Below are 15,781 nucleotides of genomic sequence, written 5' to 3'. Positions count from 1 at the left end.
CTACTTTGCACTGCGGCGCTGGGGAGGGACGGGACAGCATGAATAGCGGGACCGCAGGGGCTCTTGCGCATAGTCACGGAGGGTTGGGATAATTACGCTTGAGCGCGCAGGCACCATTGTTAGGGAGGGTAAGGGATTAATTAGGATTTACGCCGCGCACGCCGCACATTGATTAGCATATCAAAAGCGCCCGGAACCGCCGTGCGCGTGCTAGGGGGCGCGAGCCAATTGTTAAGGAAAAACTCAGAGCCGCATCCCTTTGATGTAGGGAGGATAAATAGGGGGCGCAAAGGGGAAATCGCTCTCTTCCTCCAGCGCCAGGCGACAAGACGCAGCTCCAGCCCAGCGACCCGAACGTCCGTGAGACGCATCGAGGTACGCTGCGAGTACGGGCTCAACGAACCGCCGTGGGCACCTAACAGTAAGTAAAGAGGGGAAGTAGGATCATAGCCGATAAATAGGAAATAGGTACAGGGGTAGTTGAATAGGCCAGCCTCGTCGACTCACTGATTTAACATCAATTCGCAGGTAGCAGACAATAAATTATTAATAGCTGACCGTGTCTCCGTGTGATCTCGCGGAGAAGTGGGAACGCGTGTGGTGCTGTGTGCACAGCGGCTCATCACGTGGGAGCGCTGCGTAGAGCGGCGCACGAGTGGGTGTCGCGTGTGTGCAGGTGTGTGCGCTCGGAGTGTGGGGGAAGGGGTCGGTGCGTCCGCAGGTCCCCACTCCGTCTATCGCCGCAGGGACTCGCGCAGTGTGAGGGCAGCGTCATTCGCCCTCCGACCCCTGACCCCCGTTTAATAGCGCGTGATTCGTGGAGATGCAACGCAGCGTTTGCAGGTGAACGAGAGCGTGCGACGAGCTATGCCTCTCACACGAGCTCGCGGAGGGACGGACCTGGGAGGGGAGCCGTCGGGCGATGAGCCCAGCGACGGCAGCAGCTGCTCGCAGAGTAGCGAGGGGTCGGCGAACGGCGGAGCCCCTGCCATAGGCAGGGAGCAGGGAGGGACTTCGGGGACCAGCGGACCCAACAGTTGCACACTTTTCCCTAGTTCTCAGAGAGCAGGTCTTTGTACAAAATTATCTTTATAATGCCGTTATCGAATGGACATTCATTTATACACATGTAGTGGATTCACTTCTTGGAGGTAACACGTTTATTAACACCAACACATTAACACAAATGGGTTACTGCCCCTTTACCAGATAACCTATGGTGGTGGACTACCAGGCTAACTACGCTAGTTACTGGGAGTAGCTACAATGGACAGGACCCTGGCTTGGGTCCTCGTCCACGTGTTGGTGACTTCTTCTTGGATGTAGAACGTAGATCGTAGATCTTCAGATGTCGACAGCAACACTGAACCCCGGTCCCTGTGCGGACCTGGTTTATATGCTCCCGGGTCGTGGTTGGCCCCGCTCTTGACCAACGACCACCTTCGAGAAACCTCTTGTCGTTTCTCGACACTTCCCGTAGGATCTCACTCTGACACGTGACCACCCCCAAGCCCACACCGGGGCCCTTGTGTAGATCTTACTGGTTACGTGCCTTCCAGGGTTAACCAGAGTGCCATGGTCTAGGGCAGGGGTCGGCAACCTGCGGCTCCGGAGCCGCATGCGGCTCTTTTGAACCTTGACCGCGGCTCCGGGGCGGATGCTAGCGAGGGGAGGAGGCGCACTGTGACACCTGCTCTGGCGTTGCCGCTGCTGACAGGTCGCCGCTCCGCTCCACACTGCCCGCCCGGTGACAGGCAATAACGTTGCCGTTGCTTTGTCACATGTTTGGAAGAAGTAAAAACCTTCCTGGGCAGCAAAGAGCTCACCTTTGCTGAGCTGGAACAGCCAGAGTGGCTGGAAAAATTACATTTTATGGTAGACATGACAGCACATCTAAACACGCTAAATACAACCCTTCAGGGGAAAGGAGGCACATCCCTGCACATGCTGGAGGAGGTTTTGGCATTCGAGCGCAAGTTGACAGTGTTTGTCAAAGATTTACAGAGAGGTACACTGTCTCACTTTCCCTCTTTGAGAGAGTTCAAACAAAGTCATGATACGATAAATTTGGAATATTTCAAGTCTGCAATCACCACAATGCAAAGTTCGTTTGGGAAACGATTCTGTGAGTTCAGAGAGGAAAAAACGACATTATCCTTCCCTGTCACTCCCCTGGCGATCGATCCATCCCTATTGAATATGACTGCATTTGCAGGTGTAAGTCAACCTGATCTTGAGATGGAACTGGCCGATATAGCCGACAAAGATATATGGGTGTCCAAGTTCAAATGCTTGACCGCTACTCTTGAGGATGTTGCCCGTCAGAAGGCCATTCTGGCTCAGAATCATAAATGGAGTGATATTGAAAACCTTCCCAAACAGGACAAACTTGTATTCGAAACATGGAATGCCATCCCCAACACTTATATAAATATGAAAAAGTATGCATTTGGAGTCCTGTCGATCTTCGGCTCCACATATGTATGTGAGCAGGTCTTCTCCAACATGAACTATATTAAAAACAAACATCGATCACGCCTCACAGATGACAGCTTGCAAGCCTGTGTGAAAATGAAGGTGACGTCTTACAGCCCTGATGTGCAGACACTGTGCACTGAGGTTCAGGAGCAAAAATCCCATTAACCAGGTAATTTAGCTATTAATTTGCAAAAATATATTTTACATTGTTAAGTGAAAAAGTCCTTTTTTTATTCAGATTGACAGCTGACTGCACGATCCTGTATATAGCAATAAGGTAAGAAACAATATATGCAGTGTTATATTTGTTTTAAATGTTGCAATGGTTTTGCGGCTCCCAGTTTATTTTTTCCTTCGGAAACGGGTCCAAGTGGCTCTTTATGTCTTAAAGGTTGCAGACCCCTGGTCTAGGGTAACCTCATCCCATGGCTGACACTCTCACGCTCCCTCCTGTAGGAGTCAGCACTGCACACCACGCGTGGTGCCACTGCGCTATCCCAGCGCTTACCAAGTCCCCTTTAAGGCTGGTATTACACGCACCTACGGGGTTTCCGCGATAACAATGCATCGCATGCCGTGCCTCGCTAGAGCCGGCATTACACAGTGACATCAACGATGTCGCTACATACGTGATGTCCGTGATGTGAGTACATCGCACGCCGTGCCCCTCTAGGGCCGGCGTGTGTTTTAATGGTTTGCAAAAGGCTGTGGCTAAAATAAAATCTATGTGAATTCCTTCTCAAATGAGCATTGAGGTGGTGCTCATTTCCTGCTTACATCTCTGAGCCAGTCGTGGAAATTCCACATTCCTATGACAGGGCAGGACAACCAATGTTCACGTCACCACCAAGTAGTATTAATTTTATCGACTCCAGTGGGATGATGGGCAGAGACAACTCAAAACCAGGATTTGAACTCCTAACTTGTGATGATGAACTGCTCTCAAGACTACTGAGCCACTATGCTGGATTTTGTACTTGGCATCCAATCAGCAAGGTGATTCACGAGTCATAATTGATTTTTTAGTAAGGCCACGTAAATCCAACGTTTCACTTAAAACTTAGCCAAACATCTTTAGGACAACATCCAGGAAGTCAGAATAAATACCATGGAGTCAGATTTTATCCTGGATTTTACTGAAGATTCCCGATGCAGTTTCAAGTGAAACGTCAAATCTAATTGTTAAAATTGCCTTTGGGAATTATTATTCAACTTCCTGGTGAGCTGAAACAAAAATAATTGGCACGTTAAACGTCTGTACACATTATAGTTTGTTTGGCTGTATCAGGTAGTGGAAGCTGTTTCGACACAAATCTATTGTGAATCATAATATTGCCTAGATTTGAAGCTTTCGTGACTGCAAGGAATCATATTCTTAGCCGAATTAGCTGCAGCTAATTCGGCTGTGACGGTCCCACCTGATGACGGAGACTTGTGTTGCATCCGAAACGTCGTGATTTTTGTTTTTATTTTATTTTCATTAATTTTGATGTTTTACCTACGTGACTTTACCGAAAAAACCTAAGAATACATAATATTGCCTTTGGAAACCTACGTGTTAAGTCATCAATACCCAAGTTATATCATGTTAGGGTAATTCATGTATCCTCATATCAGCAACTGAGCCTTTCATTTGTGTCTCTCTTTGTTTACCACTTGAGGTGGCCGTACCAATTGGATGTGAACTCTGGGACTAATTCGATGCAGTGCCAAAGCAACATATCTATAATAAACGATGAGGAATTATTTCCAGTAAAAGTCAATTCATGAAACTTCATAGTCAATTACTGTATGGATGAATTACAATCATGCTTTTAGGAATTAGCATACTAAGTAGTATAAATAATGAAGCATCACGTTAAATATGTATACATCCAATTAAGTTCAGAAATTATTCTATTATCTTTAAGATGCAGTATGCTATCTAATGTATGTATATATGTATATACGTACAGATATTTAATATTCAAAGGTGACTTGCACATTCTGCAGTTTTTGATCTGCTTAAAGTACAAAGTGCTCATTAAACACATTTTTCTCTGGTATTGCCTGTTCTATCCAGATTTAATAAAATGTTTTCTCAAGAGCTCCAGCTGTGCTTTGAAACTAAAATACTCTTTATTCAGCACTCCAGACCTTGATCTTGATTCGTCTTATATGGCTAATATGATTTGACTTTACCAATGAAGAGCATGGGCAGGGCAGGATCACATATGATTTTAAAACCACGAACATTTCAAAAGATCCAAATATGTTCTCCCTATGTTAGTTTGCAACATAGCACAAACCATCAGCATATCAGCTTGTTATTGAGATATGTTTTACCTAACTTATCATTACAGACTCATTGCAACTTGTGACAAGGCTTTAATAGAAAGAGGCTCAGCATCGATCAGCGCATGTGCTATGCAGGAGCACGCATTCCCTGAATGTCTACCCAATATTTTCTTACATATTATCAGAGCATGTTTTGTTTGCATGCTCACAACAAGAACGTGTGGTTAATGCAGACTTGATTTCTTGCAAAATGATTCTATTTGGTGTTTGAACATCTTAATACCTATTTTATTATTCTTGGGTCTTTTGGTAAAGTCACGTAGATAGGTTCAAAGAAAATAACAAAAATAACAACCTATCTACGTGTCTTACCGAAAGACCCAAGGATATGAATTCCTGCAGTCACGAAAGCTTTAAGTCACCTATTTTATTGCCAGAAATGGTAAAACCTATTATTTTTTAATACTTCCCTTATAGTCCTTGACAAAACTTGCCTCAATGACAGTCATTTAGTATTTTAAAAAAGGGCTCGGAATGTTATGCTTTTGTGACTTACAGCAGATTTAATCATAGCTTATTGATTCACATGGTGTGCAATAATTACTTGCTATTAGTTCTTTAAATTTGCAAACACACTCTTCAGTGTGTCTGGTTCACAACAAGAAAACGTCTGTCATAATGCTGTTCAGACTCTTCTCGTATTTTTCACGTTATATTAGTGTAGTGGGTTCAATTGAGGCGCACACTCCACTTGGAGGCAACACTATTTATTAACGCATAACAACCAACGTGAACATTATATACAGGGTGGTGACCACTCTGTATATAGGGCAGGTGACGGGTTGCCTGGTCACAAACGACGATCGGTGACTCGAGGACCGCTGATGGCATCGTCATCCCAGGGTCGAACAACCCCGCTCTCTGTTCACGCCCAGCTTATAACCGCTGCGGCGTGGCTGGCTCCGCCCCAGGCCACGCCCACCTTCTCGATCCTTCGAGAAGGTCCGGGCCCCCAACCACGTGACCCCCAAGCTTTCCCCTGGGGCCCCTACCACTCCTTTATCGGGTCACATGTCCTGTTGGGTTCACGCAGTGTCACGGCCTGACACGACCCCCGAGACACCCGCCTACAGCACCCATACCGAGCCAACACAGTAGTGACGTCATATGTCCCTACGCTCGTATAGTCCAGACACAGTAGTGACGTCGTATGTCACCACATTAGGAATAGGAACCCGAGTTCAATTAATGTCTTCCTGATGCTGGCACCATGACTGATGTCGCAGGTCCTCAACACCCCCACAGCGCTTGAATGCTTCCAATTCTAACGCTTTCTGAACAAATGTATAAATGCATGCGTGTGCAGTAGAGACAAGTGTATACAGGAAAGTAGTCTAAGAATACATACTCATCATGGTGCTAAGGGCTCACAGTGATTAACAGAATGCTTTTTTTTAATATAAAGTTAAGTTCATTTAAAGTTAGCCTACAAATAGGTTATTTAATGTAAAATATAGCAAAAAAAATAAAAAGAAATGCATATAACGTATAACTGCTTTTAAGTGAGATAACGAAGCCCCACAGGATATTTTTGCACATTGTCGAAGTGTTTTTTTCTTGTTTTTTAAAAACATGTTCAGTGGTAGACATTTAAGCTGTGCTCAGGGCTGTGATCTATTACCATTACATTATTAAACTTATATATATTTAATTAATCTTAATTGCTTGTTCAGATTTATGGCAAATATCTTTTTTATACAATATTTAAAAGTCTCTTATATTTTTACGTGCATTGACAAGGCGCAATAATGCCTCCTCAAAGTCGTAAACCGGCCATAATCTCACATTGTTAAAAAAAATGACATTTGGTTAAAACATATTCGGAGACAAAATTATACATTTACGCGCAGGACAGTACACCCTGTATGCCACATGCTAACCTTTGCAGGAGACTGCCGCATAGTACACCTTAAAGTTGGAGCTACTTAATTCATTATGGGTCATGTTTAAAGGCAGCATCTCCAAGTGAAGTCCAAAGATGCGCATAATATAAAATCCCTGCTGCATGCCCTCATAAAGGGCATGCTTCCTAATCGCATCTTACATATGAGCTAGTTTTGACCGAAAAGGCAGTTGAGATGTCGCACACTTTATTTCCACTGCTCTGATCATCTGTGCAAGTGAAAATTGCATTCCCTAACCCTGTCGGTGAGGTGAACCTAGGCTACTTGTTAAGATTGTGTTTGTACTTGCTCTTTATTTATGCGGCTGACCCCACGGAAAGGGTGCATATCATGTGAGATGTCAATTGTGGCCTTGATGCAAAGGCATACTTTCCAAATCATATTATTCGTTGAAAAAAAGCGAAAATATAAAAATGCTTATCTGTGGGAAAGCTCGCTTCAAATATCTTGTATCACATTTGCAAGCAAACAAGTACTTTGTTTGGTCCCAATTAAAAAAAAAACCCCAGTATGAACGTAATCGGGCACAATAAAATAAGATATGTGAAATGAATCATAATTCTGATAGAAATGTATATTTGAGGGTTTGAAAGATAAATACAGTGAAGGAAAGAAGTATTTGATCCCCTGCTGATTTTGTACATTTGCCCACTGACAAAGAAATGATCAGTCTATAATTTTAATGGTAGGTTTATTTGAACAGTGAGAGACAGAATAACAACAACAAAAATCCAGAAAAATGCATGTCAAAAATGTTATACATTGATTTGCATTTTAATGAGGGAAATAAGTATTTGACCCCCTCTCAATCAGAAATATTTCTGGCTCCCAGGTGTCTTTTATACAGGTAACGAGCTGAGATTAGGAGCACACTCTTAAAGGGACTGTAATACATACGTATTGTAATAATTTTAAACACAGGAAGCCGACACAATGTAGATACCATGAAAGATGTATTTTATGTGAAAATAAAATTACTCCTGTGTATTTCGCACGTGGTTTTGAAGAATGGCTTTTCAAAGTTAATGCGAAATGTGGTTATTTTATTCCCGAGTATTAAAGTTATATTAAACTGCAAATATTAAATCTGAATTTAATATTTGTATAAAATCAACACAGTCCTTGCTGTGCTAGCAAACTGATGCAGGCTCTTGCAGTCAGAATAATTAGTTTTTTTAAAGGATTGCAGCAGAGCTTTGACGCCATATGGCATAAAACAAACATGTCGTGCCTTTTTCATCTTCTTCCATGTCCCCTCTCGTCCTCTTCATTCCCAATCTTCTCTGTCTCTCTCTCTCCTTCTCCCTGTGTAAAATCCCGTTTCTTGTCCTTCTCCCTCCTTGCACCCCTCCACTGTACATTAACCGGTCCCCTTCCTTAACCTCCTTCCATTCCTCTCTTAAAGCTCCCCTCTTCTCGATTTTGTAAGCTATGTCAAGTGCCTTGAGTGAAGGCGCTCGACAAATATAGATTAGATTAGAATTAGATTAGATTTCCAGAGGCACCCCATGAAATTGCATTGAGAAACATCGTTATCTTTTACAGTGAGGGAAAAAAGTATTTGATCCCCTGCTGATTTTGTACGTTTGCCCACTGACAGAGAAATGATCAGTCTATAATTTTAATGGTAGGTTAATTTGAACAGTGAGAGACAGAATAACAACAACAAAATCCAGAAAAACGCATGTCAAAAATATTATAAATTGATTTGCATTTTAATGAGGGAAATAAGTATTTGACCCCTCTGCAAAACATGACTTAGTATTTGGTGGCAAAACCCTTGTTGGCAATCACAGAGGTCAGACGTTTCTTGTGGTTGGCCACCAGGTTTGCACACATCTCAGGAGGGATTTTGTCTCACTCCTCTTTGCAGATCTTCTCCAAGTCATTAAGGTTTCGAGGCTGACGTTTGGCAACTCGAACCTTCAGCTCCTTCCACAAATTTTCTATGGGATTAAGGTCTGGAGACTGGCTAGGCTACTCCAGGACCTTAATGTACTTCTTCTTGAGCCACTCCTTTGTTGCCTTGGCCGTGTGCTTTGGGTCATTGTCATGCTGGAATACCCATCCACGACCCATTTTCAATGCCCTGGCTGAGGGAAGGAGGTTCTCACCCAAGATTTGACGGTACATGGCCCCGTCCATCGTCCCTTTGATGCGGTGAAGTTGTCCTGTCGCCTTAGCAGAAAAACACCCCCGAAGCACGTTTCCACCTCCATGTTTGATGGTGGGGATGGTGTTCTTGGGGTCATAGGCAGCATTCCTCCTCCTCCAAACACGGCGAGTTGAGTTGATGCCAAAGAGCTCCATTTTGGTCTCATCTGACCACAACACTTTCACCCAGTTTTCCTCTGAATCATTCAAATGTTCATTGGCAAACGTCAGACGGGCATGTATATGTGCTTTCTTGAGCAGGGGGACCTTGCGGGCGCTGCAGGATTTCAGTCCTTCACGGCGTAGTGTGTTACCAACTGTTTTCTTGGTGACTATGGTCCCAGCTGCCTTGAGATCATTGACAAGATCCTCCCGTGTAGTTCTGGGCTGATTCCTCACCGTTCTCATGATCATTGCAACTCCACGAGGTGAGATCTTGCATGGAGCCCCAGGCCGAGGGAGATTGACAGTTCGTTTGTGTTTCTTCCATTTGCGAATAATCGCACCAACTGTTGTCACCTTCTCACCAAGCTGCTTGGCGATGGTCTTGTAGCCCATTCCAGCCTTGTGTAGGTCTACAATCTTGTCCCTGACATCCTTGGAGAGCTCTTTGATCTTAGCCATGGTGGAGAGGTTGGAATCTGATTGATTGATTTCTTATGTGAACAGGTGTCTTTTATAGAGGTAACAAGCTGAGATTAGAAGCACTCCCTTTAAGAGTGTGCTCCTAATCTCAGCTCGTTACCTGTATAAAAGACACCTGGGAGCCAGAAATCTTTCTGATTGAGAGGGGGTCAAATACTTATTTCCCTCATTAAAATGCAAATCAATTTATAACATTTTTGACATGCGTTTTTCTGGATTTTGTTGTTGTTATTCTGTCTCTGACTGGTCAAATAAACCTACCATTTAAATTATAGACTGATCATTTCTTTGTCAGTGGGCAAACGTACAAAATCAGCAGGGGATCAAATACTTTTTTCCCTCACTGTATGAATTAATCTGGAATCGATAGAATTGATTGTAATTTTCAACATATTGACTGGAATCGATCGGAACTGGGTGCTATTGGCCCCAGGAAAGAGTTCCTAGTTTAGGGGGTGATCGTGGCCACTGGTAGTGACCCAGATTAATAACAGCGGCCTGTTGGGTGGCCAGCTAGCGGTTAGAGAGGTATATACATGTACATTTATGTGCATGCTTGTGTGTGTGTAGATGCGTGTAATGTTTCCAAACATTTAAACATGTTCTGGGCCTCCACTTGGTCGACTCAGCCTTAAACGAGTACAGTATCTGTATGCGGTGTGTTACACATTTGCACTGGAGAGGCAACTGTAGTTGGGCGTGGTGCTGGCCACATCACCCCTTCGTGTGCTGTGCCTGGCCTTCATAGCTGCTCGCAAACAGCACTTGCCCATGCAGTCTGTTAAAAGCTATGACGAGGGATCTTTGTATTTGTATGTAATGTGATGTGTACAGAACATTTGAGAAATCATCGACAAACCCAACAAATTGAGTTTGATTCCCGGTCACGCCTACCATACGTGGAAAGTGATATCAGAGTTTAAAAAATGTGCTTGAAAGCTTTGGTTAAAAATTTCCATTCAAAAGTTAGAAAATAAGGTGACAAACACTCGTGGGAATGGAGTGGAATGGGCCACCCTCCCCATGCTCCCGGCACGAGCACCTCCCTCCCATTCTGCACATTTGCATACATTTTGTTTTCCATCATTGGCTCTGCCATCACCACCCACACTTGCCGAAAATGTTTGTTGTTAAATGGAATTAGATGCACATGAATTCCAAAATGCAGACTATATCCAATTTTATGCGAAAGCAGCTGTCATTCCGCATAAAAGGTGTGAAATGATTTCCAATAATGCTACATGAATTGGGCCCAAAGTGCCTTCTCAAAATTTGTTTTTCAAGTGTATGTTGTACTTTCAACTTTTTCTATTACAGCCAAATTGTTTAAAATAATGAGTCTACTGAAAATTGTGAAGCCACCCACACTTTTTAAAATTATATATTTTCCAACACCTCAACACCCTTTCAAAGTTCATCATTACAAAATTAAACGTGGGTCAACGTTGAGGTGCATTTATTGCAGTGTTCGCATTCCGTTATAAAATGTAATGACAATGCAATTCAACACATAAAATGAGAAATCATTATTTTAAATTGCATTTATTATAATTGAAAGAACTGGAGAAAAGTTTGAGATAAATTATGGCAAAACAGATGATTATGAAATGTAATGTGGAGCCATCGGCCTAGGTTATTCACGACGGTGTTAGAATAAGATAGGGCCTGTGTGTACGAGTGCAATAGTGAGGAGAGATTGTGTGTGTAAGTGCCCAGTACTCGCGTACTGATGCAGCCAGGGGTGCATAGAAATTAGCCCGTGTTCAGTCAATGCAGGCCCGTGCGATTATTTATTCATGCGTGCATTGTTTTGTAATTATGAAATGCCTTGAACAAATCACTTTTTTTTATTCCCAAGAACCCAACCTTACAGTCCTTCGAGAGGTATACACAGGAACAAATGCGCAGCAAACCTGGATATCATGTTTTCGTACTGGGGAATGTTGTGTTTACAAAGCTCATTTTTATTAAGCAAAAAAAACCATGGCTTCTCACTGCCGACTATAATTAATATTTGTACTGTCTACTGAGAAATTGTCTTCATACTCCAGTAATACTTTCAAAGTATACTCTATGCAAAAAGGGCTTTTAAAAATACGCTCACCGATCTTTGCTCTAAAAGATTGTAAACCCCTAACAAGGATGAACATATGTTTTTGCATAACAAATATACGAGTCTTTAACACAGGCCTAATAATGCATTTGCTTTGTAAAAAACTATTTAAATATATGGTACTCCAATCATTTACAGCCATTATACTTGTACACATGTGTATGTTCACAATTATTTTTAGTCCCAATATGGGTTTCGAGCTTGTTTGCTTATTCTATAGTAGTCTAAGCCGAGGGTAACCTAAGTTGAGTCTTAATGTCACGGAATTAATGATCTGGCCGAATCTCTGTCATTAAGCACCTCCACCATCCAACATAGCCAAACAAATGGTTATTGTCACGTGTACAAGCCTTTAATGTACAAATTATTATTGTTTCAGTTCACCTTGTAGGTCTAAGAGCAATCCTAACAACCAAATTTTGTATTTAGATGTATCTAATTGCTCACAACTAAATTGAGCTATGATACATCTCATTGTTATATTTAATTGTGAGGATTGATCTGCAAATTACTAGAGAGCTGAAACTAAAATAATTATCGCGTAAACGTGTGGATACATCAAAATTCATTTGTTTGGCTGTGTCGCGTGGTGGAAAGGGTCTTATCAACAGATGTAGGCCTTGGCAGTTGAGCCACACAGAAATTGGAGCAGGTAGACACAGGGGTTAATTCCAATTACAGTTCCAACTTTGCCTTGACATTTCAAGACACATGCATTTAATAATGTCCAAACAAAATGTAGCTCATGACCTTTACAGCAACTGAATCTCTCAAAAAGATCCCTTTGCAATGTGGTTAATAATTGAATGATAGTGAGAGAATGCAAATTGTTACCAGGGACCACAACTTATCCTCGACTTATGTAAAAGTAAAACTTGAGCTACAGCAAGAGTAAATATTCCATATCATATAATGTATGCTCAAATAACTGAAATACATATGCACGTGGCCCAGTGGGTGGTGGCACGCACCTATTATGCAGAACTTTGCAGGCAAGGATTGATCGATCACATAGAATTGTTAAACACCCACATCCATTGATATGTAAGGTGACCAACAGATGGCAGTACAGAAAGTGCTGTATATTCATGGCCCATTTGTCGGCCTTTGAGCGTTATCCTCTCTTACCCATAGCATTAATCTGTGCAAGCAAGTTCTCTTATACAAAACAACAACAAAAAACGCATTTAAAAAAGTAAAAAAATACTCATGTAAGAACCTCCAGAAAATTAGTCTTCAGACGCACTCAGGCTTTACTGGCTAAATTATGTTTTACTCTCATTTACAGCAAACTATACACTCGACGCAAAATATTAATATAAAAGTTATGTTACACCATAAATATATTCATCAGTCACACTTTCAAAAAATAGATGTTTCTATATGGAAAATAGGCGACTTTTCCCTCTAGCACAGTGTAATAAAGCATAACAATGAATAGATAAATGCAATAGACAATAACATTTTTGTTGATACGATCTCTAACAAATGCATCTCAAGAGAATACAGAGAACAATGAGCGTATATTTATTTATAGGCAGAGGCGGTTAGTCACAAGCAGAGGAAAAAAGGAAGATCTTGATCTTGGAATTCAAGAAAAGCAGGGCGTCAAGAGCAAGGAAATTCCCAACTTTTAAGGCAGCTGAGGAGAACGAGTTACCTCCCACGGAATGATGGTTAACTGGTGGCTGACGTAAATATTTTGTTGATGGAGCAGAGAGTGGATGGAAGGAAGGTAATAGAATGCGTCGAGCGATGTAGAGTGAGGTGAAAGGGGAAAGGTAGGAGAGTGTATGGAGGGGAGTAGATGATAGGGCAAAAATAGGGGCAGTGTCATGTTGAAATTGAGTTGGGATTGTATTTGGAGCCAGTGCTTGGATCAGAGTATTTGAGTGATGTGGTTAAGTTTCCTAGTGAGAGTGAGAAATGTGGCAGCAGTATTTCACGTTTAGTTTCCTTGTGTTTAGGTTGTTGTCCTTTCCCCCGCACTTCCGATTAGCACGGTTGGCTATGGACGGTGCGAAATAAGTTCAACACAGATACATTTGGATCACGTGAGGGTTTGGAGACGAGGAATTTGTGGAGGTAATTGAGGAGAGCTTCATATATAGTCGAGTCTAGATGTGAGGAAGGCATGGATGAGGGTCTCAGCAGCAACTGGGATAAGGAAATCGTTGTGTATGTGATCGATGTTGCACATGTAGAGGTGTTACGGAGGGCAAACAAACACACTGGGCGTGGTTATGCCCGTACGCCGAGAGGTGCTTACATCCACGTCCGCACCGTTTAGCCTGGGGGGCTAACACGGCGCTGGGATCCCCCGCGGCCCCACCCCTCAGTGGCGGAGTTGCTATATAAGGCGGTGAGCCGGAGGGCTTGGGGTTCAGTGTTCAGCCTTAACCAGTGAAGCAAGAAGACCTGCTAGATAGGCCCTGGGACTCCCCTGGATCGCTGTCCTTCTCAGGACCGACCAGGGCACGCCAGTGTGGTGGCCCCAAGAGCCCAGAGCCGATGCTCTTGTAAGAGCCGGTCTGGGGACTCAGGGTGCCGTAATCCCAGCTTAACCAGGGCTGGGTTAGCTAGCCTCCCCTAGCCCGGTAGTGGAGGACCTCAGAGTAGGCTAGCTGTGACATAGATTGTTGATCTCCCTGTTAGACGGGTGAAGGGGCCGATACCCCTTCGAGTGTTGTACATCTCGGCCTGTTATGTATTTTGTGCTTAATAAATAAGTGTGCCTCCAACTACGTCGTCCAAGTCTCCTGGAACCTACTACACACAGATTGAGGTACGAGACCCGGGGGAAGTGGAGGAACGTGGTAAGTGAACGAGCGCTCGGGAACAGCGACATCTCCAAGGTTTCAGCATGCCTTTTGCCGGCGCAATGCCAAGTAGGAGACTCACTGTTTGGAAGTCCTGCGGTGTGCAGTTTATGCCGTGGAACTTGCAGTGGAGCAGCATCTCCCTGAGCTCGTGGCCCGCCCGCTCGTAAAACTCCCGCATGCTGAATGGCCGCGGCTTGTAGACGCGAAAGTCGGCGCGCTTCCTCAGCTGCACCATGACCTGAGCGTCGACGAAGCGAGGCTCCACGATCTCCATGCGCTCGTCGAGCAGTGCCAGCAGCTCGCCGGCGTGGTACAGGTCATTGCGCGTCATGCGCGAGAAGCGGAACTCGTTGAGGTTGCAGACGGTGACGGCGGGGAAGACCATGAGCGGCGTGGACACCTCGTCCAGCTTTGTGACGTATGGGTACCGCAGGTAGTACTGCACCCGGTCGAGGGACTGCAGCACAAGGATGGAGAGCGAGCCTAGGAACGCCAGCAGCCACAGCAGGCGCCGTACGGACAGCCCTCCCGGCGAGAAGATGTGCCGGATCCCGTGCAGTGTGCAGCTGTCCACGAACACGGCCACACTGGAGGGGCGCACCTTGTCCAGGCTCTCGTCCGACGGGGTCCCCTTCAATTCCATTATCCTCGCGAGTGCTATAACAGCAGCTCGGGGTCAATGCGAGTCTGATGCCGCACAGTTTGTAAGGTGACGTCTTCTCGAAAATGCTGCTCTAACAACTAGGCGTGTAGAGGATGGTGAACAGAAACTGCATACACCTGTGGAGATGGAAACATGAGGTTGTCGAGACTTCTCCCATTGCTGTTTGAGATGGCAATTAAAATTACTCACACCTGTGTTTCTGTTTATTTTCGTTTCACCCTTTTCGTCCTGATTACTAATTTACCAGTAACAATTGGTGACAATTATTGACACAAGTGTTGTAAAATTTAGGACCAGAATTGAGTCATTGTGTTTGATAATTTTATTTGATATTTGCTACAATATTATCTGAAAGCTACATTTTTAAATAACATCCAAATGGAATGCCATTGAAGTTTTCCAGCAAAGAGTGTTTTATGCTCTAGTCAAGATACTTTAATATGTATACAACAGCACATGGTTATATTTATTATACCTTTACTTGAAAATGAAATAGTGCAGTTTTATATGAGCAATCAATAAGATGCTTTAAACAATTGTATTGCGTATCGTGATTTTTTAGCAAAAAACTACCTTGAGCCTCTGATGCTTTCAGTATCTGTTGCGCAATACCTGTATATTGTATTGCTTTTATTTCAAATGAGGACTGAAGCTGTCCTTAAGT

General features: G+C 43.5%; 1 protein-coding gene across 1 annotated transcript in view; it reads right to left on the bottom strand.

Annotated features, from left to right (window-relative positions):
- LOC144718129 (acid-sensing ion channel 1-like) overlaps positions 1 to 15,096 on the bottom strand; it is a 139,100-nt gene extending 124,004 nt beyond the window's left edge. The window contains exon 1 of the mRNA XM_078593889.1: positions 14,533 to 15,096. Within this exon, the coding sequence (XP_078450015.1) occupies positions 14,533 to 15,096 (564 nt within the window). The remainder of the gene's footprint in view (positions 1 to 14,532) is intronic.
- Between the last annotated feature and the right edge of the window lie 685 nt (positions 15,097 to 15,781).

This window comes from Lampetra planeri, chromosome 1, assembly GCF_965212315.1.
Source record: "Lampetra planeri chromosome 1, kcLamPlan1.2.h2, whole genome shotgun sequence".
Taxonomy (NCBI): Eukaryota; Metazoa; Chordata; class Hyperoartia; order Petromyzontiformes; family Petromyzontidae; genus Lampetra; species Lampetra planeri.
This window is presented reverse-complemented; position numbering and strand designations above follow the sequence as displayed.